The sequence below is a fragment of the Carya illinoinensis genome, chromosome 10, assembly GCF_018687715.1.
Source record: "Carya illinoinensis cultivar Pawnee chromosome 10, C.illinoinensisPawnee_v1, whole genome shotgun sequence".
Lineage (NCBI taxonomy): Eukaryota > Viridiplantae > Streptophyta > Magnoliopsida > Fagales > Juglandaceae > Carya > Carya illinoinensis.
Genome location: NC_056761.1, coordinates 15,323,098 through 15,349,224, shown reverse-complemented (window position 1 = coordinate 15,349,224; position 26,127 = coordinate 15,323,098). Strand labels below are relative to the sequence as shown.

Sequence of the window (26,127 nt, the reverse complement as noted above, 5' to 3'; positions counted from 1 at the left end):
AAAATTGAATAAAAAATATTAAAATATTTTTAAAATATAGTTTTATAATATTAATTTTGTTTAGAGATTTGAAAAGGTTAAATTATTTTTTATTTTTTATTTAAAAGTTTTATAAAGTCATAATGATTAGTTTAAAAATATTTGTATTTAAGTGATATTTGAGAATAAGATTAGATGAGAATTTTGTGATAAAAGCTTTTTTCAAACAAGCCCTAAATCCTTGCAATCTAACTGGGGTGGCAAATCTTGATCCCTTTCCCCGGTTCTTTCCAAATTTAGAATCTCCCCTTGCTTGGCCTGCACTATAGCCATCAACAGAATGACACTGTAGAGCGCAAGAACATCACATGGTCGATATGGGACTATCTCTCCTAGTTGGTTCCTCCATACCCCACAAACACAGGGACAAAGCTTTCCTCATTGCCATGTTTCTCATAAACTGATTGCCGTCCCCGGTTACAAATCATTAATCTGCCTTTGAGATTATGTTCAAACACGCACCTAGTTATAACATCCTTCGTGTCTTCGATATGGATTAGCCTCAATGTTGAGGCTGTTTAAATCAAATGTTGAGATAGATGGTAATTTCAAAATTTGAAAGAGGGTGGCCGACAATGGCAAGTGTATCAATTAAGAGTTTCACATTTTAAAAGTATTCAACGATGGACATGCTGCCCTCTTTTCATGGTGGAGAGCTAGGACTAATAAGGAATAATTCAAGATTGAGAGTGAGTTAGAATATGGTCTCAAGCATTTTCCAAACATCTCGAGAGGTGTAGAGGCACACAATGTGGAACAAGATATTTTCAAATAGGGAAGATATGATAGTTTTGAGTATAATTTGGTCTTGTTGGACCTAACCTAGTGGAGAAGATGACTTTTGCCCATTAGACACGCATTACATATGAAGGGACTCTGGCAACTATTGACTACAGACAATTTTTGTTTAGAAATAACTTGATGAAGAATACGAGTCAAGGATGACCAAGACGTTGATGCCAATTGTTGAAGGAGGTACGAACTCCAATTATCACACAAGCCTGAAATAATATAATTCAACCCAAACAACTATTTCCCAACATCATTCCCTACGCATCACCCCATGCCTTGTTCACACACTCTACCTCTTGTGATTTTAAGCCCACATGTTATTCAATAGTTATACGTTATCCAGAATAGCACCTAGCTACGATGGATGAATTTTCAGCCTTGATGAAAAATGGCACATTGGCCTTGGTTCCTCCATGGACCAATATTAACTAGGTAGGGTACAAATGGGTCTTTAAGATTAAACAGGAGGTAGATGGCACAATTGATTTTTACAGGGCTTGTCTTGTAGCTAATTGTAGCTAAAGGCTTTCACATATAGCCTATAATTGATTTTAATGAAACTTTCAGACTAGTTGTAAAGCCTATCACCATTCATGTATTTTTGTCTCTTTCAATTACAAACAACTGGAGCATTCAATAATTAGATGTGGAAAATGAATTCTTGCATGGCGATTTAAAGGAAGATGTGTTTATGTCATAATCACTTAGGTTTGTCCATTCATCGCTTTCAATCATATTTGTCACCTCAAAAAGTCTTTTTATGGCCTAAAACAGGCCCCTTGGGCTTGGCTTGGTTTTCTCAACTCCATCCAACTTTACTTCAATTGGGCTTTCTCAATTCAAAGTCAGACGCGTCACTATTTATTTATAGATCTTGGCTAGATCGTATTTATCTTTTGATCTACCTATATGATTTTGGCCACTAGGCCTAATTCACATTCCATCACTCATCTCATTATCAAGTTATAGGCTGAGTTTGAGTTAAAGGATCTAGGCACCACTTCATCACTTTCTAGGCATTGAAGCATCTATTCATCCCGAGGGACTTATTGCGTGCAATAGAAGTACATCTCTAGACTAATATGAGCTCTGCAAAACTAGTCTTTACACTCATGTCCACCATTGTCCAACTCTTTGTCTTCTAGTGAAGGTTTTCATGATCCAAGCCTTTATCGCAATGTTGTAGGCTCACTACAGTATCTGTCCCTTACCTCCACAAATCTCTCATGTGCTATAAATCGGGTTTGTCAATTTATGCACAAACTGATGGTCCACCATTGGAGTGCTGTCAAGTGCATTCTACACTATCTTTGCAACACTCATTCTTTTGGACTACTCAAGCACTGCTCCTCCCTAACTGTCCATGCATTCTCAGATGTAGATTGAGCATGTCGCTCAGATGATCAACATTCTACAAGTGGTTACTGCACCGCACCTTCCTTCGATCCAATCTCATCTCTTGGAATTCTTGAAAACAACCGTCTCTCGATCAAGAATCAAATCGAAGAATGGAGCTATTGCAAATGCCGCTTCCGTACTAACATAGTTTCATTCTCTATTATGTGAACTCAACATCTTCCTTCAATAACCACTAGTCTTGTGGTACGATAATATCAGAGCAACTTATTTAACTGCAAATCTAATCTTTCATGCACACACGAAACACATCAAAATCAATGTTCATTTTGTCCAAAAGAAAGTTACTTCCAGAGCATTTCAAGTCAAGTCCATTTATAGCAGAGATCTGCAGGCTGACTCCTTTACTAAGCCTTTTCTAGCAAATGATTCACCTTACTAAGAGACAAGCTCAATGTCATCATATTGCCAATGAGCTTGAGGGGCGTATTGAAACAAAATCCAACTCAAGATCTATCAAAGCAAAGCAACAAAGAGATCAGGATAAACATAAGGAAAAATGATGAAATCATAATAAGAAGAAGAGTAAAAAATCGAGTCTACTATTTTGTTTCTTTCTGATGGTAACAGAGTAGTCATTGAACGCAACACAAAGTACTTTTAGCCTAGACTTAGAAGTGCATGTAACATATTTGAAAAAAAACACTAAACATTTCAAAGATGACATGAGATGAAATAAATTGATATTAAAGTTAAAAATTGAATAAAATATTATTAGAATATATTATTTTAATATTATTTTTGTATTAAAATTTGAAAAAATTGAATTATTTATTTTATTTTGTGTGGGAATTTAAAAAAATTGTAATGATTAGATAAGATGAGATGAAAAGTTTTGTAAAAGTGAACAAGGCCCAAGAGCACTCTCATTGAAATAGCCAAAGCCAAACCCAAGTTTTAGCTCATATGACATGAATTTGCCTTTGCCTATTCCATTCATATACAATCCTCACATTGAATTATCTATTTATTTTTTATATAATAAAATAATATTAATTTATTTTTTATTTTTGATTTATTTAATTTTATTATATTTTACTATTCTACCAATTATATATTAATTAGAAATAATATTATAGTCCTAAAAAAAACTTCCAATACCATAGAAGCCCAAGCCAACATTATAAGTAATACAATATAAAAAGCATATGGTCGAGCTACAGTAACAGGTCAAATATGACTTGAGGAGATAAATCACTGTAGCTCAAAATCAAATTTATTTAGACTTACCTAATCCAATGCAAGTATTTTTGATGTTCTATTAGACAAATGTTTGACTTTGAGCTAGGATGCCTAATTCAATGAGAGTGCTTTTAGTGAGCATTATAAATAAAGAGGCACGGCTAAACCACATAAGTGTGGAAGCTGCCAAGGTCCAGGTCCTTTGGATTAATTGGCAACACCTTGGTTTTTCACTAAATCCCCTCCCCAATGTATCCAAAAAAAAAGTGCAAAAGGCAAGTAATTTGTACTAATTGTACGCTTATGTTTCTTTATATTTGAAGGCCCCGCGAATAAAAGTGGTGGTGGAATCCTCATTTTCAGGTCTTTTTACATGATGAAACGCTAGACATAAACCCAAATCTAAAGTCACAAAATATACACAAGTTGTTGGTCGAAATGGGTTGGGTGAACGTCCTAATTAAATCGCTAGTTTAATGAACGCACTGTTACGCACAGAATGCTCCAGATTTACGTATGGAGCAATAATACCAATAACAACTCCAAATTAAAAAATCATTTATGCAGAATCACTTAATGATGGGTAAGAGAGATAGGGAATATTAGAATTGACATGCATCTTGATTGTCTTCTAGATCTTGTTCCTCGAAAGAAAGCTTTTATTTTTTGCAAAGTAGGTGAGAGGTAGTGAATGGTCATATCATTTCAATTGACTTTGAATGAAGGAAACAATCCTTCTTCCACCATAAGCCTTTTTTAAGCCTTGACCTTAATGAAGGAAACAATCTTTTGTTTGTTACTCGTCGATTAGACCATTTTATGAGAATTCTAGGATGGCAAGCCACTAATTAGTATAGCGATCCAAGTTGTTGCGGCCATAACGTAAAGACCGTTGGAAGGTTCTTCTTAATGATAATTATTGAGCCCACTTAATGTTGATCATAACCTCCATCATGAAATCTGGTCTTAAATGATGTTGTCCAATAGTTATAAGAAACGATTTATAACTTTAAGTAGATCATGATCGTTCGAGACGAGTAATTAAAGATGTTCTGGTGAGTAATTTTCCTATCATACATTTGATGTGTTTACGTTCAAATGTATTTTAAATTTACGTTTAATGTTTATATAAAGAAGAAAATATTAAAGTTAACTTCGATGAGACATAGATATATATATATATATATATAAGTTATGTTCATATCCTTAATCCTTTCACTTTTTATTTCCATTTTACATACCTTTGATTAGTAGAAAAGTTCCGCCCCCTTCCGCGCGACGTTCCTTGTGTTAGAATGAGTCTTATGGCACGGCTTAGTCAATTGTTCTCGCGAATCGAACCCGCATCATTAGCTTGGAAGATTAGGGGTTATAGTTGAAGTTGATTCATCATTCAAAACCGAACGCGAAACTTTGGTTTCATTAGGTTCCTTTATGAAAGATGGGTAAATTCCACACATATCAAATGTAAACGAACTTACAAATTAGCGTGGTTGACAAGCCACTTTGAGGAGGCGACTGGACTGGATGAGTGCTTTCACCAAATGATGCATGTGGGCGGAGCCATTCCCATCCCAAGTGGTGGCCTGATTCGGTCTTGCCTGGTCGAAAAGAGATTCACATAGAGTATCTTGTTATTCTGGAATAGATTTCTATGTTAGCTAGCGAGACGGGCTTTCCCATGGTAATTCTGATGTGGTCTCTGACCATCCGTCCCGTTTCATCTTGATTTGGCTACACTCGTATGGATCCAGCCATGCATGTTAGCTTCACATGAGAGTCTTTTTATAAAGGCTAGAAAGACACTCATCAGATAACTCTCGGCCCCAGTCCTATTCAGTTTTACTGCCTATTAAGAGAATAGATCACGTTCAAGCGGCCCGCCTTTATTTAGCTCATTATTGAGACCAAGAAAGAAATAAAGAATATGCACATATCATTTGAGCAATTGAGCTCTCTATCTTTTATTTTCTAACTCAAATAATAAATAAAAAACAAAGAATCCTAGTAGAAGTAGATCTTTTTCACTAGCCAAATAAAACAACTGATAAAACAAAAAATCCCACGAAAACCCTCTTTAATTTTACTAAGTTGATGAGAAAAAGCTACACTATTTCCCCATTATAATAAGCTTCGTTGTTTCGAGCTGAAGCTAGTACGTCTTTTCAATGCCTTCGTTGCTTAGGTACGTGGATGTCAAAGTCGGTAACAGTCCATTCAGCAACTTGGTCAGGGTCTTTATATATCTCTGTTCCCAAATCAATCGACGTCCATTGCCTTCTAGCTGGTGGAGTACCTGGATCCTGCATTAATGCATGCAATGAAGATTTCTTCCATCAAACACTAATGATCACTTAAAGATTAAACAACATTTATTATTCTAATGTTTTCATGATTCTTCCCCTTCCATAATTAACTGGACAAAAAGTTTGGTTTCAACCAAAGTTGTTTTCGCATTTCTTTGTCCCTCAAAGTAAACGAATATGAACATGAAGGAATCCATACCTGATAAAAGTAAAGTGACTGGGACAACCTCCCAACATCAAGTTCCCATGTCCTTGGATCCCCAACCCAACCTTCTCCAAACTTTGTAGGGTAACCATAGTCACCCCAAACTGGGTGTGGCAAAATCTGCAGTATCTCTTGAGGCTGAGGATTGCTAAATTGATCACACATGGCGTAAGGCAGCTCAATCTGCTCTCCGTTACCTGGTGAGCAATGCATGTGATAGGCTGCATATGGGAAGCGAGCAGTGTCGTTGCGATAAACGCGCGTCCCATTAGGGTATGTGTGGTAAGGTGGACAGTGTCTGATGTCGTCTGAATTGCAATATCTTTTTGTCTCTGGATTTATGATCATTTCGCTGTATCTTGTGACATCTGAAGTCACATCTCCATCACAAGGTCGGCCATCATTCTTCCAACAGCTTCCCATGTCCATTAGATAGAACTGGCTTTTTTGACCACCGCCTTTGATCACATTCAAGGTGAACCTCACTTTAAAGTTTGGTGACTCGGGTATCTGCATGATACATATATCCAATCTATGAAGCTAATAGTTATGACTTTTGACTCGACCCAAAAAGAGTTATTCTATTCACAGACTAATGTTTAGAGCTATTTCACTATCCACCTCACTTAAATGATAAGATTTTACTAGTTAGATGTATTTTACACACTAATTTGAGAATACAATTTTTCATAGAAAACGGTCGGAAGAGAATTAAATTACTAATATTCATGCCTACCAAGGAGTAATTTAAAGTGAAGACAGAATTAGTTACTTACAATTTTAGACATGCCTCGACCTGGGTAATGGTAACCACCAGATAATCCGTGGGTGGCATCAGATCTCAAGTAAAGCATCAACCAAGGATACTTTGTTGAAGTCCTCAAGACATGATGAAAAACCCAACTTCCCTTGCCAATTTCCTTTTCCCAAGTTACTGAATGGTAAGATATATTCCCAACCAAACCTTTGCTCAAATCGGCGTCCAAGTCCCATGACCCATAGAACCTTCCCTTAAGAGTAATGCTATTAGGCCCTTCCGAATTGGTATAGTCATGATTTATCGTTGGTTGGTTCATGCACCCTTTTCCAAAGCAAGGGAACCTGCTGTCCGGTCCGAAAGATCGAACTTTATAGCCATTTTTAGGGCATGGACTATTGAAAGTGTCCATGTTACCGCTCTTAAGCATGATCATCCAAAACTGCCATGGATTTGGGGTGTCTTCAACTTGACATTTTGATCCAAGATACAGTTCCTTACCTGCAGCATAAAGGTCTACATCGAAAAGGGCATCTGGCTGCACTCCGAGGAAGACGTCTCCTACCCCAAGTCTGTTGTCTTCCTCCGTCACTTTGTGGACTAACCCATAACTGTTACCTATCCAAATAAACAAAAGTCATATGTGCAAAATATTGCATTCTCACACATAAGAAAATGCAGACTAAAACTAACAATAAAAAAAACCCTCTAGAACAAAACATATTATAAATATACAACCACACTACTCTTGCCAACGTCAGAACTGTATTTTCTTGGAATTAATACATGTTGGATTATCCTAAAAAATAATGGAATTTTATTTATTTTTCTTTGGAAGAAAGAGAAATAGCGAAGAAGTTTTATGCAAAAGGAAATATAAAAGCAGAAGAATGGCAAGCTAACCGAATACTGGTGCAGTAGTAGTATTGTATATGTCAAAGCAATCGGCAGCTCTTGGGCTGCCAAGGGAAGGAACTTCTTGACCAACCTCATTGCACTGGTTCCATGACTCTATCGCCACCCGCAGGCCATCCCTTCTCATTCCCGGATCACCCACGGCCGAAACGTACTCAGTTTCAGCACTATGCAAAAGCAAAACCCAAGAAAAAAAAACCACAACTAGAATAAAAGCACAAAGATTTTGGTTGTACTTGGCCATTAATGAAAGCCAAGACAGATTGAGATATAAGAGTACTTTGTGCCCAATTTTGCTATGTATATATAAGCATGGGTTCTCAAAAGTGTAACGAACTTGAATGGAAAACTTGAAGTTTCTGGGTTAATCATATCCTCAATTTTTAAGCAAACTAAACTTATCTAAGATGAAACTCATCCATTTCATGGAATTTATCTTCATATCAGATGCCTACTTTTTTGCTAATTAGATAAGCTATATGTACATACAATTTTATAGTTCTGAATGGTAATCCTATTTTATTCGTGTTTATTTTATTTTAATTTTGGTTTCAGATTTTGAATTTTAAAATTTTTATCATATTAGGTAGTTGAGACATTAGCACCTATTCTGAAGTAAAATGATAAGTATAGATAACATTTTCTAAATTGAAGTATTGGTATGTTTGGTGCATGTTTTGTTTCAAACGTAAGAGAACATGGTAACATAAAGTATTTGAAAAACAGCTAGAACCAAAATTTCTCCAAGAAATTATCCTCGGAATTAGATAATATTGTCCCTTATCTTTCTTACCTAACCGATTTAATCTCTGCCCACACGATGAGCGAAAATACTATATATAAGGAATTTTAATTAAAAATAATATATATGATGGTATCAAAATTATTTTTATAATTTAAGATATTAAAAACAAGCATAAAACATTTTAAATACTTTTATTAATATATAACTAGCTAGAGACAAAATTCAAGATTTTTTTTTTTTTTTAATTTTCAAAAACCCATCTTTGTAAATCTATTTTTTCTACAATATTTCATTAGATGATGAGGTTAATAAATCATGGCGGTATACTTTTTCTCAAGTTCATAAACAAAAGTATTTCAAAGTTTAAAAGACCACTACTTTTTGAGAAAAATTGGTAAATATATGATTTTATCATTTTACATTAATAGGTTTAGTTTTACTTATATAAGTTATAGATTTTATAAGAAATTATATTATTTTTCATTTAATAAATTTAACTTAATTTTACATATTATTTATTTTTATGTGATAATGATGCAATGAGAGTGGTTAAAACATTGAGATAGTGGATAATGTAACTAACTGCCTTATCTCGAATATTCTAATTATTGTAATATTCTTTTAATACATTTTTGGGATTACAGTGAAAAATATACTCTATAGCTTTAAGATTTAAAACTTAAATCTTAAGTAATAATTTCTACCGTTAAAAAGTTATTTATTGTTTGTGAACCTTATGTTTAAAGCACTTTCAAATATGTTACATTTTTTTAAAAATAATTTTTTAGGTAGAAATGCCGATTATTTGATTTTTTTTAAAAATAATGATCATATATTTAAAAGTTTAAAAGTTATAATTATCCGAAAGTTGTATGGATATTTTCTCTCATTGATAGAATTTTTAAAATTTAAACTACATTCTGGATTTGAGAAAAACCATTATTTTGATGAGATTCATCAAACGTACTTTTTAATTTATTTAAGATTAAAAATTACTTTAATATGTAATATCCAAATAACTTAATTTTTTTATTAAAAATTTTTTAAGACTATTTAGGCACCCTTAGTAAAAACATGAAAATCTAAAAATATAACAGTTGAAAAGAATTTTGACTTTAGAGTCACTCATAGATGTATGTGTATGTATAGGTATTGTAAACGATTTCACGAAAAGAGAAGAAGTGCGATTTTATATCTGCAAACATTAAAAATTAAGAGGTAAGGATACATAGAGTTTAAAATAGATGCGTTAGGTGAGGAGTCTAAAGGGCAAGTGATCGGAAGTTAGGTTTGGTAACTAAGTTCAAACACAAAATTTTATCTCATCCCATCTCATCTTATCATTATAATTTTTCTAAATTTTTATATAAAATATAATAAATAATTCAAGTTTTTTAAATCTCAATTTAACTTTTTCAAATCTCAAAATAATAATAATATTAAAATATAATATTTTAAATATTTATTTAAAATTAAAAATTCTCATCTCTCTCCAAACCTAAATATAAGATGAAGTCTTTTTTTAACCACCAAGGGTGGTGTTCTAATCAACCTTGGGTTACTTCCATTTGATTTGACATGCACTAGATCTGAAATTCAAATCGGAATATAAATTTCTTTAACAAAAATTGGCGATTTAATATTTTAAAAATTTTATGTGCAGTCACTTTTATGTACTTCTTGTACACTTTATTGATATGATTGAATGTGTTATTATGTTTTATATAAAATAAATATTTTAACCAATTACATCAATAAAATATAAAAATAATTGTATATAGCAAAACTCAATTTAAGATTTCTTTAATTCTAGGAGGATGAAGTCTAAACTAGGATTTAAACTCTAAGAGCAATGGGAATCCTCTACTATAAAATAGAGACACCACCTACGGTTACCCTCTACTAAACTTACTTTTGTCCAAAAAGATTATGTTTCTTTTTCTTTACTTAAGTTGGAAGATTTGTGGTCAAATATAAATATGGCCGATGTGGTTTTAAGAATGATCTGCCAAAAATTCATTAATTAAATGTTGGAAGGACCACCTTAGCTCTCATCATGGTTCGTTGCAGGTTCGTTATCAGGCCATGTGTGTGCCATTTATTAGTATTACTATTATAAGGCTTCTACACCCTCCACTACACATTGCTTATATAACATAATTTAATTTAAAAAATAAATTTTAAAATTTAAATCTTATAAATTAAATTTTCCTACTTAAATGATGTGAACTATATTTAGAAATGGTGTATTCTTTACACCGTCTTGAAAATAAAATAATATTTCATTTAAAAAATATCTTAAAATAATATAATAAGTAAAAAAATTCCAAAAATTAAAAATGAAATATAAATGAACATAATTTTAAAAAAAATTAAAAAAAAAAGTTAAAAATCCCTCGACATCAAACCACCTCCCGGTGGCCCGATCTAGACCACTGCAAATGTGGCTGCTTGGCAATCGAGCCACCTCTGGGTGGCCCATTTCCAAAGGTGGCCATCGCAAGCCTGCAGTTCCATGCTGCTTTAACTTGCATGGAATGATAGATATTACTCTCAAATGTCGCATCAGCGCGCGTGAAAGAGGTTCCCTGCTCTGCTTAGCTAGGATTCCAGAGTTCACAGTGCAGGGTATGAATTTAGGAAAAACCTACTGATGCTGAGAAAATTTTGCACACTGGTCGGGAAAACAAACAACTTTCTCCAGAATGGGCACTAGCTTAAGCTTTATTTGACAGAAGAACAGAACAACAAACAGAAACAAAAAAATATGGATCAATGTGTCCCAACTTTGCAGAAAACTCAGTATGACCTTTATTGCTGTGTGAGGGTTGAAAAATATAAAAGATCTAGATGCTAAAAACCAAACCTTCAATGCATTTCATCGAAGCAATAAACACCCATTAAACCCTAAGAGATAAATTACAAACTTAAAACAGTAACACAAATGAACCGTCATAATAGGTGACAGTCAACTTGGAAACTGAGAGAGAGAGAGAGAGAGAGAGAGGGGAGGAGGAAGAAAAAGAGGGGGGGGTGGGGGGGTGGGGCGTGTGTAACCAAACGAGTCCTTAAAAACAATGGACACACCAGGATAATAATAAGGACCAGCCTTCCATATCCAACACTTTTTGGGGACACACCAGTTCCGATGCATCAATAAGGATACAAGTACACGGTAGCAGAACCTATCGCATAGCTACCAGAATCTTCAATCTTTCATTTGTGATAATTTTGCTGCATCCACTGGCATATGTACATTTTGCTAAAAATGGTAAATTAGGAAGACATACATAATTGCTGTTTCAATCCAAATTTTAGTTATCATAAGAAAAACCGACTCACATATAAGTGCCTACTTACCGGAGTGAGTAAGGTAACTCTGGTATAATAATGTTGTAGATACGTGGCTATACCATGAACCTGGAAAAGTCACATAACAAGTCTATGTGACCCATTCTATACTATTAACATCTTATACATGGTAAAAAGAAAGCCGCGTCTCTTAGGGTCATTTGTATGTTGGAGTTTCACCATACCTCAGAAACTTCCAACACCACTAAATGCAACTCCAAGGACAGAAAAAACCTTCCAAAATGTAAACCCTTTCAGCTCTTCATTTCAAATTAATTCCTACATATACTAGTGGTTTTCATACAAGGTTTAACGAATGTAGGTTTGTAAATGAAGAGTTCAATACATACTGAAAATTCTCCAAACATAACCAAGGGAAGCACAGTAGAAATCATATTTGGTCCTGCCACATCACAGAGTATTATTATTAGAAGATAATAAAATTATTCAATGAGTAATGCCACATATCATACTCCTATCTCACATCCCACTATGTAAAATGTATCACTCTTAATCGCCCTTGGATCAGCTTTTGTTTCTTAAAGAAAAACTCAAAGATTAATAGGCACATTACCTCATCATAGCATGAAGTAGAATGAGAGTGTGGTATGTAGAATTTTCCTTGTTCAACTTTCCTCTTTCTATCAGCTCAAAGTTTTGAGACAAATGGTGATTTAACATGAGATCTAATCAGTGGACCTAAGTTCAAATCCTGAATGCACTCTTTAACTGCCCTCCCCCTCTATTTAATTAAATGGCCCACATGTTTGACCTACTTACTAAAGAGGATCTTAACACACGTAAGGAGAGTTTGGGAATATAACTTAAATGGCTGACGGAAAGACGTAAATTCAATTATTTAATCACCATGCACTTAAATTCGACATGATATGTGGCAAATATATCCATCAAATATTGTCAATGCTTTCATTCCATTTTAGTTAACAACAAAAAAGAAGTTTCATTTTGGTCACACTTTTTCTTGCCATTAAACCATAGGGGAGAACACTAAAGACCCATGTTTAAGAATAATCAACATTTATTCAATGATTTCACAACTCATTTTAGCTGGTGACACCAGTATCCCTTCTAAACAATTAGGCTACAGCCAGTGTTTCAGCTATAATATAGATTTTGTAGAATGAATTACGAGGGAAAATCCCTCGTTTGTTTTCTGAAGAACTAATGAATTGATAATATTTTTCCTCGCGATTATTTATTCCTAGCTTTCCACACATATGCCTCTTATACTTACAAGAGATTCTTATTGTTATATGGGTACATCCTTCTGTACATGTTCAACATAGATCAGTTTTTGGAAAGTAAAACATATTATGTAACAAATACAAGGATATAATCATCTAATGCTCCAATATATTATCTGCAGGAAACATTTATGCAGACGATGTTAAAGCACATATCTATCACAAGTTGCACATTTAAAGTTGGTTATACATAAATTCTACAAGAGTCTCTTAGCATCTACATATTTAAGAGGGGAAGTCCTAATTAATAACAATCACAACAAATGAGGCATAAAAGCTGATGACAGCTAAATAAATCGTCCATATGTCATTGTGATGACTTGCCTCTTCCATCCAACCCCACGTGTACCACAAATTTACTTCATTTATAAAGAAGGACGTCCATGGGGAATAGTGCCACTGGGAGTATCCCAACTATATTTAAAACAAACAACAGATGCATCTACAAATATATCCATGGCATTAAAATATATGGGAACATTGCATCAAGAACAACATCAACATTTTCAGTGTCCATCTCAGTAGCCATGCCATTAAATTGGAAGGGTTATTATTGGTGCTGACAACTAGATCAGATTTAACATTTTTCAATTTCATGATGTGATGCCCAACTCACATTTTATGTTTTGTTGCATTAAGGGCATAAGCAGACATGATACATTCTTCATCAGCTGAAGTTTCCATGGAAGGCTGCAAAAGCCTACCATGTAAAATCATTACATCATAACAGAACTATGTAGTGTTATGGAGTTGATATATGTCTACCAATGTTCTCTTTTCTCTCTCCTTTTAGGGTGTATGGGGGAGGTATCACATATTCACATATCAATACTCGGTAAACACCAGTGAATCTCCTCCCTAGCTTAAAATGGTTAAATTTGTAGTATACATCAGCGAATATAGCAATATCCACACCCATTGAAAACATGGGGTTCCAAATAAAAGCATAGCAGCCACTTGGCAAACGCTTTCCACCCTTTTTCTTCTAATATGCCTTGCAAGAAAGCCAGAAGACTACCACGTTACTTCCATACATGGAAGTTAAACCGGATACTGATGATGGGTTTAGATTAAGTCATAGGTTAAATTCTGGGCTTTGTGGGGGTGGGAGGTGGTACACTTTTTTCATCCAAGGAAACAGTAGGACAGGAAGAAAAAGTGGATGAAACTGCAGGCTTCCAAAATGAGTATGAGCATGGGGGCAACAGAGGGTGAAATCAAGACAAGATCCAATAGGAAACAAAGATTACTTAATTTTTGTCTTATCATACCATCGATGTGTATTTTTGTGCACACATTGTAAACATACATTGTCTTCAGATATATATCAGGTCAACAATGAATGTGTGTAAACATACTAAAATTAATGTTAATGCTAAGCTATGGGAATTAATTGAAGTTGCTATTGAAACAAAAACGGTAAACAAAAGAAGACAAACTTATTTAGAACCAGAATAAACCAATCCATACCTAAATTTATTACATGTGAGGCACTGGGGCATCAAAAGCCGGAGAAAGGAATCAACTGGTATCAAGTCCTTTCTGCTGGAGTAAGATGCCCCACCCGCTAGGCAAGGTTAATTTTCATTATTTATCTTCCACTAAAATTTGCCATGATTGCCAGGTTTGGTTTCATTCTTTCAGCCATTGATTCCTTTCTTTCTGATTGAAATTCCTGTGCTTCGGATGAACCAGGATTCTCAGTCAAAAACTGTTCCCAGAATACATCATTGACCCCAGTGGGCACAGTAGCTGCATTCACGACTGCTTGTCCTTTGGAGGTAACAGGCTCAGCAGAGTCTGGAGCAGCAACTGTAGCAGGTTCAGAGTTCATGTCAATTCCAGGAGATTTAGGCCGAATGTCAACATTGAGCTGCAAGCCAGATATAGCAGGGCTGTCAGCACAACTCGTGGATTCATCTAATACCACGCTTGAATTTTGTTCAACGCAAGTTTGACCAACATCATGCACAATACTCTCCCAAAATAACAACGATGACTCCAAATGCTCAAACGGGTCCATTTTCAATGTCAAAGTAGAAGCACTCGCCCCACTTTCTCTAGGTAAACTTTGTGAAGTCTCCATCTGATCATCTTCAACGTCGGCCTCATCATAAAAGTAACTGGTTCTTGGCAGCCTTCTCTTTCTGTCATGATTTTCCAGTTGTGTCACAAGATTCAAGGCAAGCCCTGGTTTCCGCAAGACTCCAGACACAGAAGACATCATATTTTGCTGTCGCAGCTCTATTTGCTGCAAACGCTCCTTGAATCGCTGTACTTGTAGCTGGTATCCATGCCGCTCCTCTTCGTTCCTCTGCAACTCCAAAAGAAGCTGCTCCCTATCATTTTTAAGCCTCTCAATCTCCTCCTTCAAACTCTGTCTTTCCGATTCACTTAAAGGCGATGCACTTCCTTGTCCTTGCAGATTCTGCATTGAGTGACTATGAACGGGTTTTCGTCTGTGTATGTTTTTCAAAAGGTGTGGCTGACCTCTCATAAAATCGTCATTCGCAAATTCCCATTGTTCCGGATCAATTTTTCTAAAACCCTATCATTAGACAATGATTCAACTCAATTCAAGCAAAATAAAATTTTAAGCAACAAATTGAGAAGGAAAACAAATGAATAATCAGACAGGTTAATGAAACAGATTGGCTTACATATGTATTCAGCTGTCTAATGAAGCTTGAGAAGTTATTGTGCTTAAAGAACTTCGGCAGCAGAACCCTCGCAAACTCCGGAGGATTCCACACGACAAAGCTCTTATTAGTCGGGCTCCACGACACAACTGAATCAGTGGAGGGATCATCCACCATCTCGTACGTCTTTGAAAGGAACGGAGGCAGCGAATTCGAACCACCCTGAGAATCATCCATCCTACTTGCCCAATTCCTCAATCACAAAACTTTCGTTAGGCCCTCAAACCCCAGAATCCACAAATTCCCCAGAAGCAAAAAGAAAAACTAAAATCTCAAGTTTCTCAAATACCCAGAACCAGAATTTTATTGCAAAACTCTTTTCAAGTCAACTGCCAAGCTTCAAATTCAATCAAAACAAGAACCTTGCTTTCCCATTGCAATGGATTCCAATAACTACGAAACCCAGAAAACAAAACAAAACCCCAACAAAGCCGCCCTTTATTTCTTAATCCATCAGAGACACCATGCCAGGACCTCTTGAGCTCGAATTGCCTCTAAATACCATGGAACTGCCAAACCCAATTCATAAAAACAAAACCAAACAAAACAAAACTCGTTGAATTACGACCAGGAGTTTTCGAAACTCACCGGAATCAAGGTCGATAGGAAAAAAACCTCCTGGTAATGAAGTCTAAACGGAGTCAACTACCGGCCGAGTCCCAAAGAAATCGAGAGACGACAGGCAAGCGTCCATCTGCCCGAAGGAACAGAAAATAAAATATAAAAACGCTCAGAAAAATTCGGCGTCACAGAGCGAACAGTTAACTATTCGTCCTGTACATGTGTATTTTTACCTGTATATATACACCGAAAACCAGCAGTTCATTTCTGTTCTGTTATTAGTTGGAAAATAATAAAATATCAACCATTTGGCATGTCCTTACACTGCACAATTATTAATTAATTAAGATAATCCCAAAAAATAAATGAAAATTTTGATAACTTGGAAGATAAGTAACGGCGACAACCCCAGTTTTTAATGATCTTATCTACTGCGGACAATTATTTCCTTAATCTTCACGTCTTTAAAACATGAAAATTACATAAAACAATTTCTTTTAAAATGTCGGAATTCTTTAAAAAAAAAAACATAATAAAAAAATTTTCCTACAATCACTTTTATTTATTTTTTATATATTCTATTAAGTTTAATTATTTTTTTAATATTAAATAATTATTTTATCTAATTATATCATTAAAAAATATAAAAATAACTATATATAACAATTTTTTTTTTTTAAACTCTGAAACTGCATCCAAATAGACTTATCTATTTGTGGTAACTGAACAAATAATCTCCAGGAAAACAAATTTATGACAATCTTTTTCTAGTAATGGCTAACAATTTATTTTATAAATAATTTATAAATAATTGGGTATAAATTTATTTTATACAGAAAAACATATTAAATATAAAAATCTCTCACATTAAAAAGTATTTATATTTTAGTTTTATAATCCTAATAAATATAAGTAAATTAAAATATTTTAGAAAAATATCCGGAACATCATATTTCTTTTTAGAAAAATATTTTAGGCATAAATAATTTATTATAAAATTAAATTAATAAATTAACATGACTTTACGTAAATAATATACATATTTATTATTTTTTTCTCTCTTTTTAATTTTTATAAAAAAAGGACACAATTTAATATACGTTGAAAGTATGAATTAACCCTTCTTCTTTTTTTTTCTAAGATACGTGGTATGACAAATATTAAGAAACAAGTCTAGTTTCCGTGGACACCACCTGTTTGTGGAAATTTCTAGAATCCATCTCCTTCCTCGAATATGGCTAAGAAGTTTCTTGCAATAATTTTTTCAAATCATTTTGAAAAATCAAATAAAATGATTGGTCCCCCCTCTCCTCCTTTTCAAATTTTGATCCTCTCTAATGGACTTTGACGTTTATATGAATTTTTATTTTTTTATTACTATTTATATAATTATATTTTAAACTATAGATATTTGACAAAATAAATAATTATAAAAAAAAGGTTGTAACAGAGTTTACAAAAATACCATATTTTAGAATATAATTATATAAAAAATTGTAAAAACGATTGTGCTTATTTTCATTTAGATTCATTTATTTATATTATTTTTTTCATTAATTATTATTCCAAAAATAGCATCTACATCACATTATTGATGTTGTGTATATTAATGTATGTTAAATCAGTTATAAAATATACTTTATAAGATTTTCTGTCACATTAGCTATATTTTGATAAAAATGGCCCAAAATTGCTCTGCACCTCTGCCCCTTTCCTACTTTAGGGACAAACTTGGGAAGCCATGCAACAACCCTAATTAATTCATTTTCTTGCGTTTTTTACTCATTACTTGAAAATGAATATATAATCCTCTCATCCCCTTTTTTTTTCCCGCTGTTAATTTCTCTCATTTTACCACCACTTTCTTTCTATCCAATCAGAGTAGTAAATCAAACAATTATCAATTAATTTTGAGTAACGTTTTCCTTCCATGTATTTTGATTTTGGGTAATTTCAGGGTTCACTAATCCGTGTATCATATGATATGATGCTATTGCTATCAAGATAATTTTAGATGAGATGAGATGAGATGGTTTTAGATGAATTGAATAAAATATTACTATTATTTTGAAATTTAAAAAAATTGAATTGAGATTTGAAAAAATTAAATTATTTATTATATTTTATATAGAAATTTAGAAAAATTATAATAATAAGATGAGATGAATTGAGGAAGTTTCTGAATGACCTGATACTAATTAGATATCTAGTTGCAAATATAATTATACACTAATCTATATATCAATTTAATGTAATTGATCAAAAAATCAATTATTGAAAATAATGTTAATTTAAATTTTGAGTATGAATGAATCAGTATTAATATGCAGATTAATACGCGACTTTATTTTCACGTAATAAAACTCTTTTTTTTTTTTTTTTATGGAATAAATTTTTTATTTCTATTGCGTGTAATCAATATTTTCTAATATTTTATAAAATCTTTAGCCAACCACTGACAATCAAGGTATGTCAAGAGAGTTGGGTCGCTGTAACTTATGGCTTTAGTCAGTAAAATCAAAACGATGTTTCATCAAATAATAAAAAATTTTAGCTGAGATGAATAAAAGTTATAGTCTTGATTCTTGAAAGAATACAACCATTTGGAACTCTATAGGGTATGTTTGGTAAAAACATCTTAATTTAAAATTCTTATTTTAATTAAAAAATTTATTTTATTATTACAATTTTTTCAAATTTCTATATAAAATATAATAAACAATTTAACTTTTTCAAATTTCAATTCAATTTTTTTAAATTTCAAAATAATAATAATACTCAAAAATAATATTTTAAACTTTCATCTCAACTCAAATTCTCATCTTAATTGCCAAACCTGCCCTAAATTATATGGGAAATATTTAGAAAAAATAACTAATATAGTCACAAAGAAATTTCATTTAATTAAACTCACAAACTAACATAAATTCATATGATACATTAGATCTACATTACGATAAAAGTAGTTTTAGAATCTAACGTACCATAACAAATCATATGAGCTTGTGAATAAGTTTCTATAGAATCTCTTTGTGCCTAAAATATTTCTTGAAATGAGGTATATTTTTTTTTTTTTAAAGAACAATCATAGATATTATCCTTTTATAATTTTTTTGATATGGTATCATATAATTGCAAAATTTTAACTACTTGATTAATAGTTAAAAAACATATTTTTCAATCTTATTTAAGATCAATCCAACTCCCGAATTTATATTTTTGATTAAGTTGTTGACTTTAGTTCTCAATTAGTTACGCAGTTTAGATGATATGAAATATTTTATTAAAAATTGAATAAAATATTATTATAATATAATTATTGAATATTAATTTTATTTTAAGATTTAAAAATTTTAATCTTTTATTATATATTATTTAAAAAATAATAATAATTATATGATGGTTCAAAAAATATGAATAATTATATTATTTTAAAAAATTTTAATTTAAGAAAATAAGAAATACTATTACTTTTTTAGAAAATGGGACGTGAAATCACTGAAATGTGAATGCCCGAATTATTCCGATCGGAGTTCATTGACGTGACTGAGAGCGTGTTGACTCGCGTGCCTTGGTGGACCGGATATTTCTGAATTCAAAGGGAATTATTTATTTATTTATTTCGTGTTAAAGAAGACCCTAAAGCGTGCCTCATCTCCCAACATCTGAATGCCGTACACGTGGGCTAGAGTCGTTTCATTTTGTCAAAAAATAGGTACGGCGAAGGATGCTTCCATGTCCTTTCTTTGGAATAAATGATTAGAAATATAAGAGTACGTGTAATCATTTAAAATAAAATAAATAAATATAAAATTTATATAAAAAATTAATTTTTTAATAACAGACTTATTTTTTTTAAATGACTACATAATATTTATACATTTTATTATTATATATAATATTATTCTTAAATTATAGAGAAGTTCTATATTATTAAAAAAATAATTTTATAAATTAATTTAAAATGATACTTTATTTCTATTTTATAATAATAATAATAATTTTATAATTTAAATTTCACTTTTTATTTCATTCTTTTAATTTAATTTTATGAGATCTTTTTATGATTAAAGCATTTCACTAAATTATAAGACGGTTGATAAAAAATTAATCATGGCATTATATATAGATATGTGTGAGAGTAACTCGTTTTTAAGGATATAAATAAATCGATTTGGGGGTGATTAAGTTCCTTTCTTTTTAGGTTTTTATTCAAATTTGGATTTGTCATCAAAGTTATATTTAATGTTCACAAACAAATCATGTATGCGCGAACGATTTTAACCTTTTTATCAGTTATTAAATTCAAAAAAATCGAATATTTCTATTATATCTTATGATTTTATCAAGAAATCTTGATAAATCAACTTGCAATTTCCATTAAATTTTTCAGGAGCTATTATATCTTATTGGAAGGGATATTTGGTACCCATATAATAATGGACCCATTGTAATAAAAGCCCAATGGTTGAGTGCAAGTCTAAGGATGAGTCTTATTGATATACATTAAAAATAATAGATAACGTGATCAATTATAAATTACTCCAATTAATGCGTAGAGTTTTTAAAATATACTTTAGATATTAGTTATCTTTATCATACCAAACATCTATAAATAACACTAAAATATAACACATTGACATTCATTCATACACTTTACTTGAGATTACTTGTCTAACTTAAATATCAGAGTTCCATTAGGCATCGTGTGCCGCCCTCTTATTAAATTGCAGGTATCCATACAGTTAGTGGTGTAAAACACGTTCTTAACACTTATCAAATTTATTTATATAAGTATATTTATAGCTATTATATTAGTATCAAAATGTAAAAAGGATTAAAGATATGGCACAATGATGACACTCTTATTATGATTTTATTTCAAATAGGGTGATTGTAGATACTGATTTATAATTGATTTTTTGTATTATATTAAGAGCTTAGTATTGTTTGCTGTAAGTTGTTTTCAGTTTCTTGCAGTAGGAATGAAATCAGAAGTTTATAAAAAAAAAAAAAAAAAACTATTATATTAGTAATATAATTTCCTCTTTTCTTTTTTATATATTTAAGATATTTCTACTGTAAATTTATGATATTTAGTATAAAAATCATAATTACAAAATTGTACAGATCAGATAAAGTTTTATATAAGCTCTATTATTTCATAATATATTATAATTTTGCTTTTATAAATAACTTATCTAATAAACAAATGGATCAAAATTCGTGTTCAGCCAAACCGATAGTAAGATTAGCATTTGGGGAGAAGGCTAATTGACCATTAACAGGCAATCAAACAAGCAAAACTCGCCAACTCATGACTTGCAAAAAAGATGATACGAAAAGATAAGCATGTGTGTGTGTGTATATATATATATATATATAAATCATTTTGATTACGAAGATGAGATGTGAAGAAAGTTGAAAATTAAAAAAAATATTATTATAATTTTATTTTTATATTAAAATTTTAAAAAATTGAATTATTTTTTATATTTTATGTAAAAGTTCGAGAGAATTATAATAATTAAATGAGATAAGATGAAATAATTTATGAAAACAAACCACACCTAAGATAACCGAACAGAAGACTACAAAAGGGACTACCACATTTGCAGAAGTCTCCCTCCCGTTGGCTTCGTCCATTATTCTCTCCACCTTCATCTTATAACAACGAAAATTAGGTCTGTTCATTTGAGTTGTTGGGTTTATTCCCAACCCGGTCTAGAATTCGGATAATCAGGTTTTGGTCTTAAATAAACCTGGGCCGGTATTTACATAGAAGAACTCGAGTTCACCCAATCCGTCTACTGGGTTTTGAACCTTTTTTATTTTATTTTATTTTAATGTTTTGATGTTTTTTTTAATGTATATTTTTCTTCCAAACTGGATAAATATCGTATCATGCGTACATGTATATTTTTCTCTCTTATTTCAGGTGCTTCAGAATAATCTACATGAAAATTATGAAGCCAAAGTTTTAGATTTTGTTTTTGCAAAATGCTTGTATGCCCTCTCTCCATGCTTCCTCAAAGTAACCGTTGGTTACAAAATTTTTTTTATTTTTTTATTTTTTATTTAGTGATTAAAAAAATAATTTTAAATGTATTGATATATATATTTTTTTAATTTTTTAAAAATATTAAATATATTAAAAGATATGAAAACAAAACAAAAAAGAAAAAAGAAAAAATGTGCATGCGGTTAAAATGAGCGCACCTTCCTTTTAGTTTTTACCTCACAGAAAATCCAAGGTGATCGAGGGTCATACTTTTGAATAGTATAAGTCCGAGTAGTGCTGACGACGCGGGTGCGATCTGTTTCATACTGGGAAAATGGTGAAATCTCATTCTTCGACGTCAGTTTGGAAGAAAAACACAACCCACAAGGCCCAAGGGAATCCTAAGGAAAGGCCTGGAACATGCATACAGTTTTCCTTCTTCCCTTTACGTAAGGCTTCTGAGTTTGAAGTTTCTCCGTCTTATTCTGCATTTAAATAGAATTTGATTTTGTGAATTTTAATGTTAAAAAAAATATAAATAAAAATAAAATAAATTGTGTACGACCCAAAAATTTAAGTTCCAGATTTTTAAAATTGGTTTCATGCGAATTCTGTTTGGGTTTGACCCGGGCTAACCCTATCAGTTTGAAAAGGTGCCCGAGTTGGAACTCAAATGAATACAAAGTCGGCTCAATGATAAGGCCATTAAAGCCATTGTCTAAGATCTCCACTCCATGTAAAAGCCTCTAAAATTAAAAATAAAGTATTTTTAAATAAAAAATAAAAACAATTTCATTAAATAAAATTTCAAATAAATTATATATTTTTCAAAGTGTGCAAGGCCCCATAATACTAAATTTAATATTTAATATAATGAATTATTTATAATTTAAATAATTTTTTAAAATCTTATTAAATTAAGGTATAAAATTTACATTGAGGTTTTATTTTAAGTTGTTGTATTAAATATAAATTTTAAAAAAATTATTTAAAGATTTTAAATAAAATCTCATTTTATTAAAAATTTTGAAAATATTCTATATAATAACTTATATTTTATTGTATTATAATTACAAATAACTAACTTAAATTTCACTTTAAACTTTAATTTGTATTGAACCGTCCCTAAATGAACAGTACTAACGAAAATGACAGCCGGTAATTTTTACACTTTCGTAGCTTGAATATCTTCAATTCTTCATGATCTTGTGGATGTATGCTTCATAGTTATACATCATGTCTATTTTATTTATTTTGTCATTCTCCTTTATTTCATGCACCCACATCTCCTCCATTAACATCGCCTCCGAATCATTTAACCATTTGACCAACTGTACGTTTGATTATTGAGCCTAAAACTTGATGTTATTATTGCTGTTTATTAACAGTCATACCCATTCTTCTTCAACACCTATCACATATTTATTACATAGGAAACTTTCTATATATTTATACACATAAATAAATCATTCTCGCTCTTTACATATGTGAATTATCAACTAATGTTTTTGTTAAATTATAGGAGATCATCAAAGTACTATCGCGATGATTTTTACTGTGCTAAAGTTAAAAGATAAGTGGTGATTTTATATGGTATGAGAGTAGAAATCCTGAGTTTGAACATGGACACTACAGTTGATACAATTTAATTAAATATTCTACATCTTGGATTACCTATTGAGAAAGAATTTGGCCCATACGTGAGGGAGAGTGTTAAGATATAAAATAAATAATAAAATCTACATATTTCTATCAGTTTAAGTTTTTGGGAAAAATGATAATTTTACAATGAAAACATCATAAACTAGAATTTTTCATTCTTTCTATTCCACTTCAAGAAAATTTTAAAATTTGAGTAATGCTATATATAGAAGTGGAGTGTGCAAACGCCGCTCAATCGTTTTAAAAAAAGTGTGATCATAATTAAAAAATTAATTTTTTTTTCATATAAATCTCGCATTAATTTACTTTTTAAAAAGACTATGCAGCATTACACAATCAACGAAAAATATCATTTATTTTTTGATAATATTTAAATTGAACATCACTTGAAAAGCTTTCCACAATGTCGGTATCCAATGTCAACCCTCAACCCAAGTAAAAGTGCAGTAAGTACCACCCGCAAAGCGCCGAGGAAACCGCATGGTGGACCCCGATGGTGGCCGGATGGGATCGCAATCCACTTAAGTTGTGACCCCGCGGCGCACGTCCGCGCTGATGCTTGCATTTTATTTGCACGTATAGAAAATTTACTTTTTCTAGTTTAGATAATCAATTTATTATAATATATAGCAAAGTCTTTAAATTTATTGGCTATCTCAAGATGTGGTGTTTTTTAAGGCAACTTTGTCTTAAAAATGAAGATTGTCAGTTCACTACTAATGCTCACTAAGCACCAACATCAACCATGCCAAATGTTTCTCATTTATAGAGATTAGAGAGAGACTCTAGCTTCTTGATCGTTCCATGCCATCATCATTTCAACAAAAAGAAGGAATTTTTTATGTGATATATACCAAGCCAACATAGAGAACTATAGACGTCTGTACAACTGTATTGTATTAATGAGAAGTGTTATAGTCACATAAAAATTTTACAAAAATAAATTTATAAATTGACTTAGATTTTATGATATATTAGATTTATTTTATAATAAAAATAATTTTATAATTTAATGTACTATGTCAAATCACGTCAATTTATAAGTTCACTTTTATGAATCTTTTTGTAACTAAAATATTTTTTTATACTAATTATTAGTTGAATAATATTAAATATTAAATATTTGAATAATATTTAAATAATATTAAATAATATTAAACATTTGCCATACGAGGCCTAAATCATTTTACTACTTTCCAAAATTTTAAAACATTCCTGTTGAGTAGTAACTATTATTCGTATATTTCATTGATAATTTCTTTAGTTGCTTTGTCACTCATTTATGGCATATGCCGACAACATTGATAAGATTGTAAATATAATATAAATTTAACAAGTTTTAATTTTCGTAAATCTAAAGATATATTATATACTAAAAACAAGAAAATCATTTATAGGTCTAAACATCTATTTTTTTTTTTTTTTTTTTTTTATGTAAACTAAAAAATAAACAATACTCATCAATATTTGATGCGTTTATCAATGAAGGTGCATTCGATTGGTATGAGTTTTGACCACTACCTCCAATTAGTCAATAGCATAATGTGGGGATAAAGGTTCAACTATTTTATAGACATTATGTCTCGTTAGGTTAAATAGTTCAGATGATATGAGATGAGATATTTTATTTAAATTTAAATACAATATTGTTATAATATAATTTTTTAATATTAGTTTTTTTTTTAAATTTAAAAAAATTAAATTGTTTATTATATTTTGTGTGAAAATTTAAAAAAAATTATAATAATTATATAAAATGAGATGAGATAGTTTGATTTTGATTTTGATTTAAGATAATTTTTGGTCTAATATTTTGTAGAAAATAAATCAAAAGATTAATTAAAATCTCTATTAATGTTAGGGAAAAGTCCGAAATGTAAAAACTTTTACATAAGTATTTTGTGAAAAAGTAGATCATATTTAAAAAAGTGAGTTTTCACATTTTTTCAAGGAGTCTTTTTATTATTATTATTTTTATTTTTAAAAGCTTTTAGGATATTTATACATTTAAGATTTGTATATGTCATTATTATATATAGATAGAGTATTTTTGTCATTTTTATTCATACTTAGGATCAAACAATCACTAAAAATTTATTCATATATCATTAAAACTTTTTTAAGATTTGTACTAAGTATTATAAAATAGTCTCGTTTGTTTTCATAATTCCTCTTAACTTATATCATATCATCTAATTATTACAATTTTATTAAATTTTTATATAAAATAA

At 31.2% G+C, this 26,127-nt stretch overlaps 2 protein-coding genes across 9 annotated transcripts; both read right to left on the bottom strand.

Annotated features, from left to right (window-relative positions):
* Positions 1-5,344: 5,344 nt before the first annotated feature.
* On the bottom strand, positions 5,345-8,022 carry LOC122279845. The gene is made up of 4 exons (XM_043090724.1): positions 7,601-8,022; positions 6,717-7,315; positions 5,935-6,450; positions 5,345-5,732 (listed from the first exon to the last, which is right to left on the bottom strand). The coding sequence occupies exons 1-4, from the start codon at positions 7,854-7,856 to the stop codon at positions 5,595-5,597; spliced, it is 1,509 nt and encodes a 502-aa protein (XP_042946658.1). The 5' UTR covers positions 7,857-8,022; the 3' UTR covers positions 5,345-5,594.
* A 3,122-nt stretch (positions 8,023-11,144) lies between these two features.
* LOC122279333 (heat stress transcription factor A-4c-like) lies at positions 11,145-16,496 on the bottom strand. 8 transcript variants are annotated; one of them, XR_006229567.1, is made up of 5 exons: positions 15,634-16,496; positions 14,444-15,521; positions 12,059-12,111; positions 11,718-11,777; positions 11,145-11,619 (listed from the first exon to the last, which is right to left on the bottom strand). XR_006229567.1 is itself a non-coding variant. In XM_043089920.1 (3 exons), exons 2-3 carry the CDS (start codon positions 15,847-15,849, stop codon positions 14,565-14,567), a joined length of 1,173 nt encoding a protein of 390 aa, XP_042945854.1. In that variant the 5' UTR covers positions 15,850-16,181; positions 16,261-16,496; the 3' UTR covers positions 14,220-14,564. The 8 variants fall into 8 exon arrangements, 2 of the variants coding, with proteins under 2 accessions (XP_042945854.1, XP_042945853.1); XR_006229568.1 differs by having other exon boundaries at positions 11,145-11,600; XR_006229565.1 differs by having other exon boundaries at positions 11,145-11,777.
* Positions 16,497-26,127: the final 9,631 nt, after the last annotated feature.

Excerpts from the sequence above, each read along its gene's own strand:
- LOC122279845 (XM_043090724.1), bottom strand. The coding sequence starts at position 7,856 with ATGGCCAAGTACAACCAAAATCTTTGTGCTTTTATTCTAGTTGTGGTT. Across the intron at positions 6,451-6,716 it reads GTCGAGGCATGTCTAAAATT|ATACCCGAGTCACCAAACTT; the intron begins GTAAGTAACTAA and ends TGTATCATGCAG. Across the intron at positions 5,733-5,934 it reads AGTCACTTTACTTTTATCAG|GATCCAGGTACTCCACCAGC; the intron begins GTATGGATTCCT and ends GCATTAATGCAG.
- LOC122279333 (XM_043089919.1), bottom strand. The coding sequence starts at position 15,849 with ATGGATGATTCTCAGGGTGGTTCGAATTCGCTGCCTCCGTTCCTTTCA. Across the intron at positions 15,522-15,633 it reads TTAGACAGCTGAATACATAT|GGTTTTAGAAAAATTGATCC; the intron begins GTAAGCCAATCT and ends GTCTAATGATAG.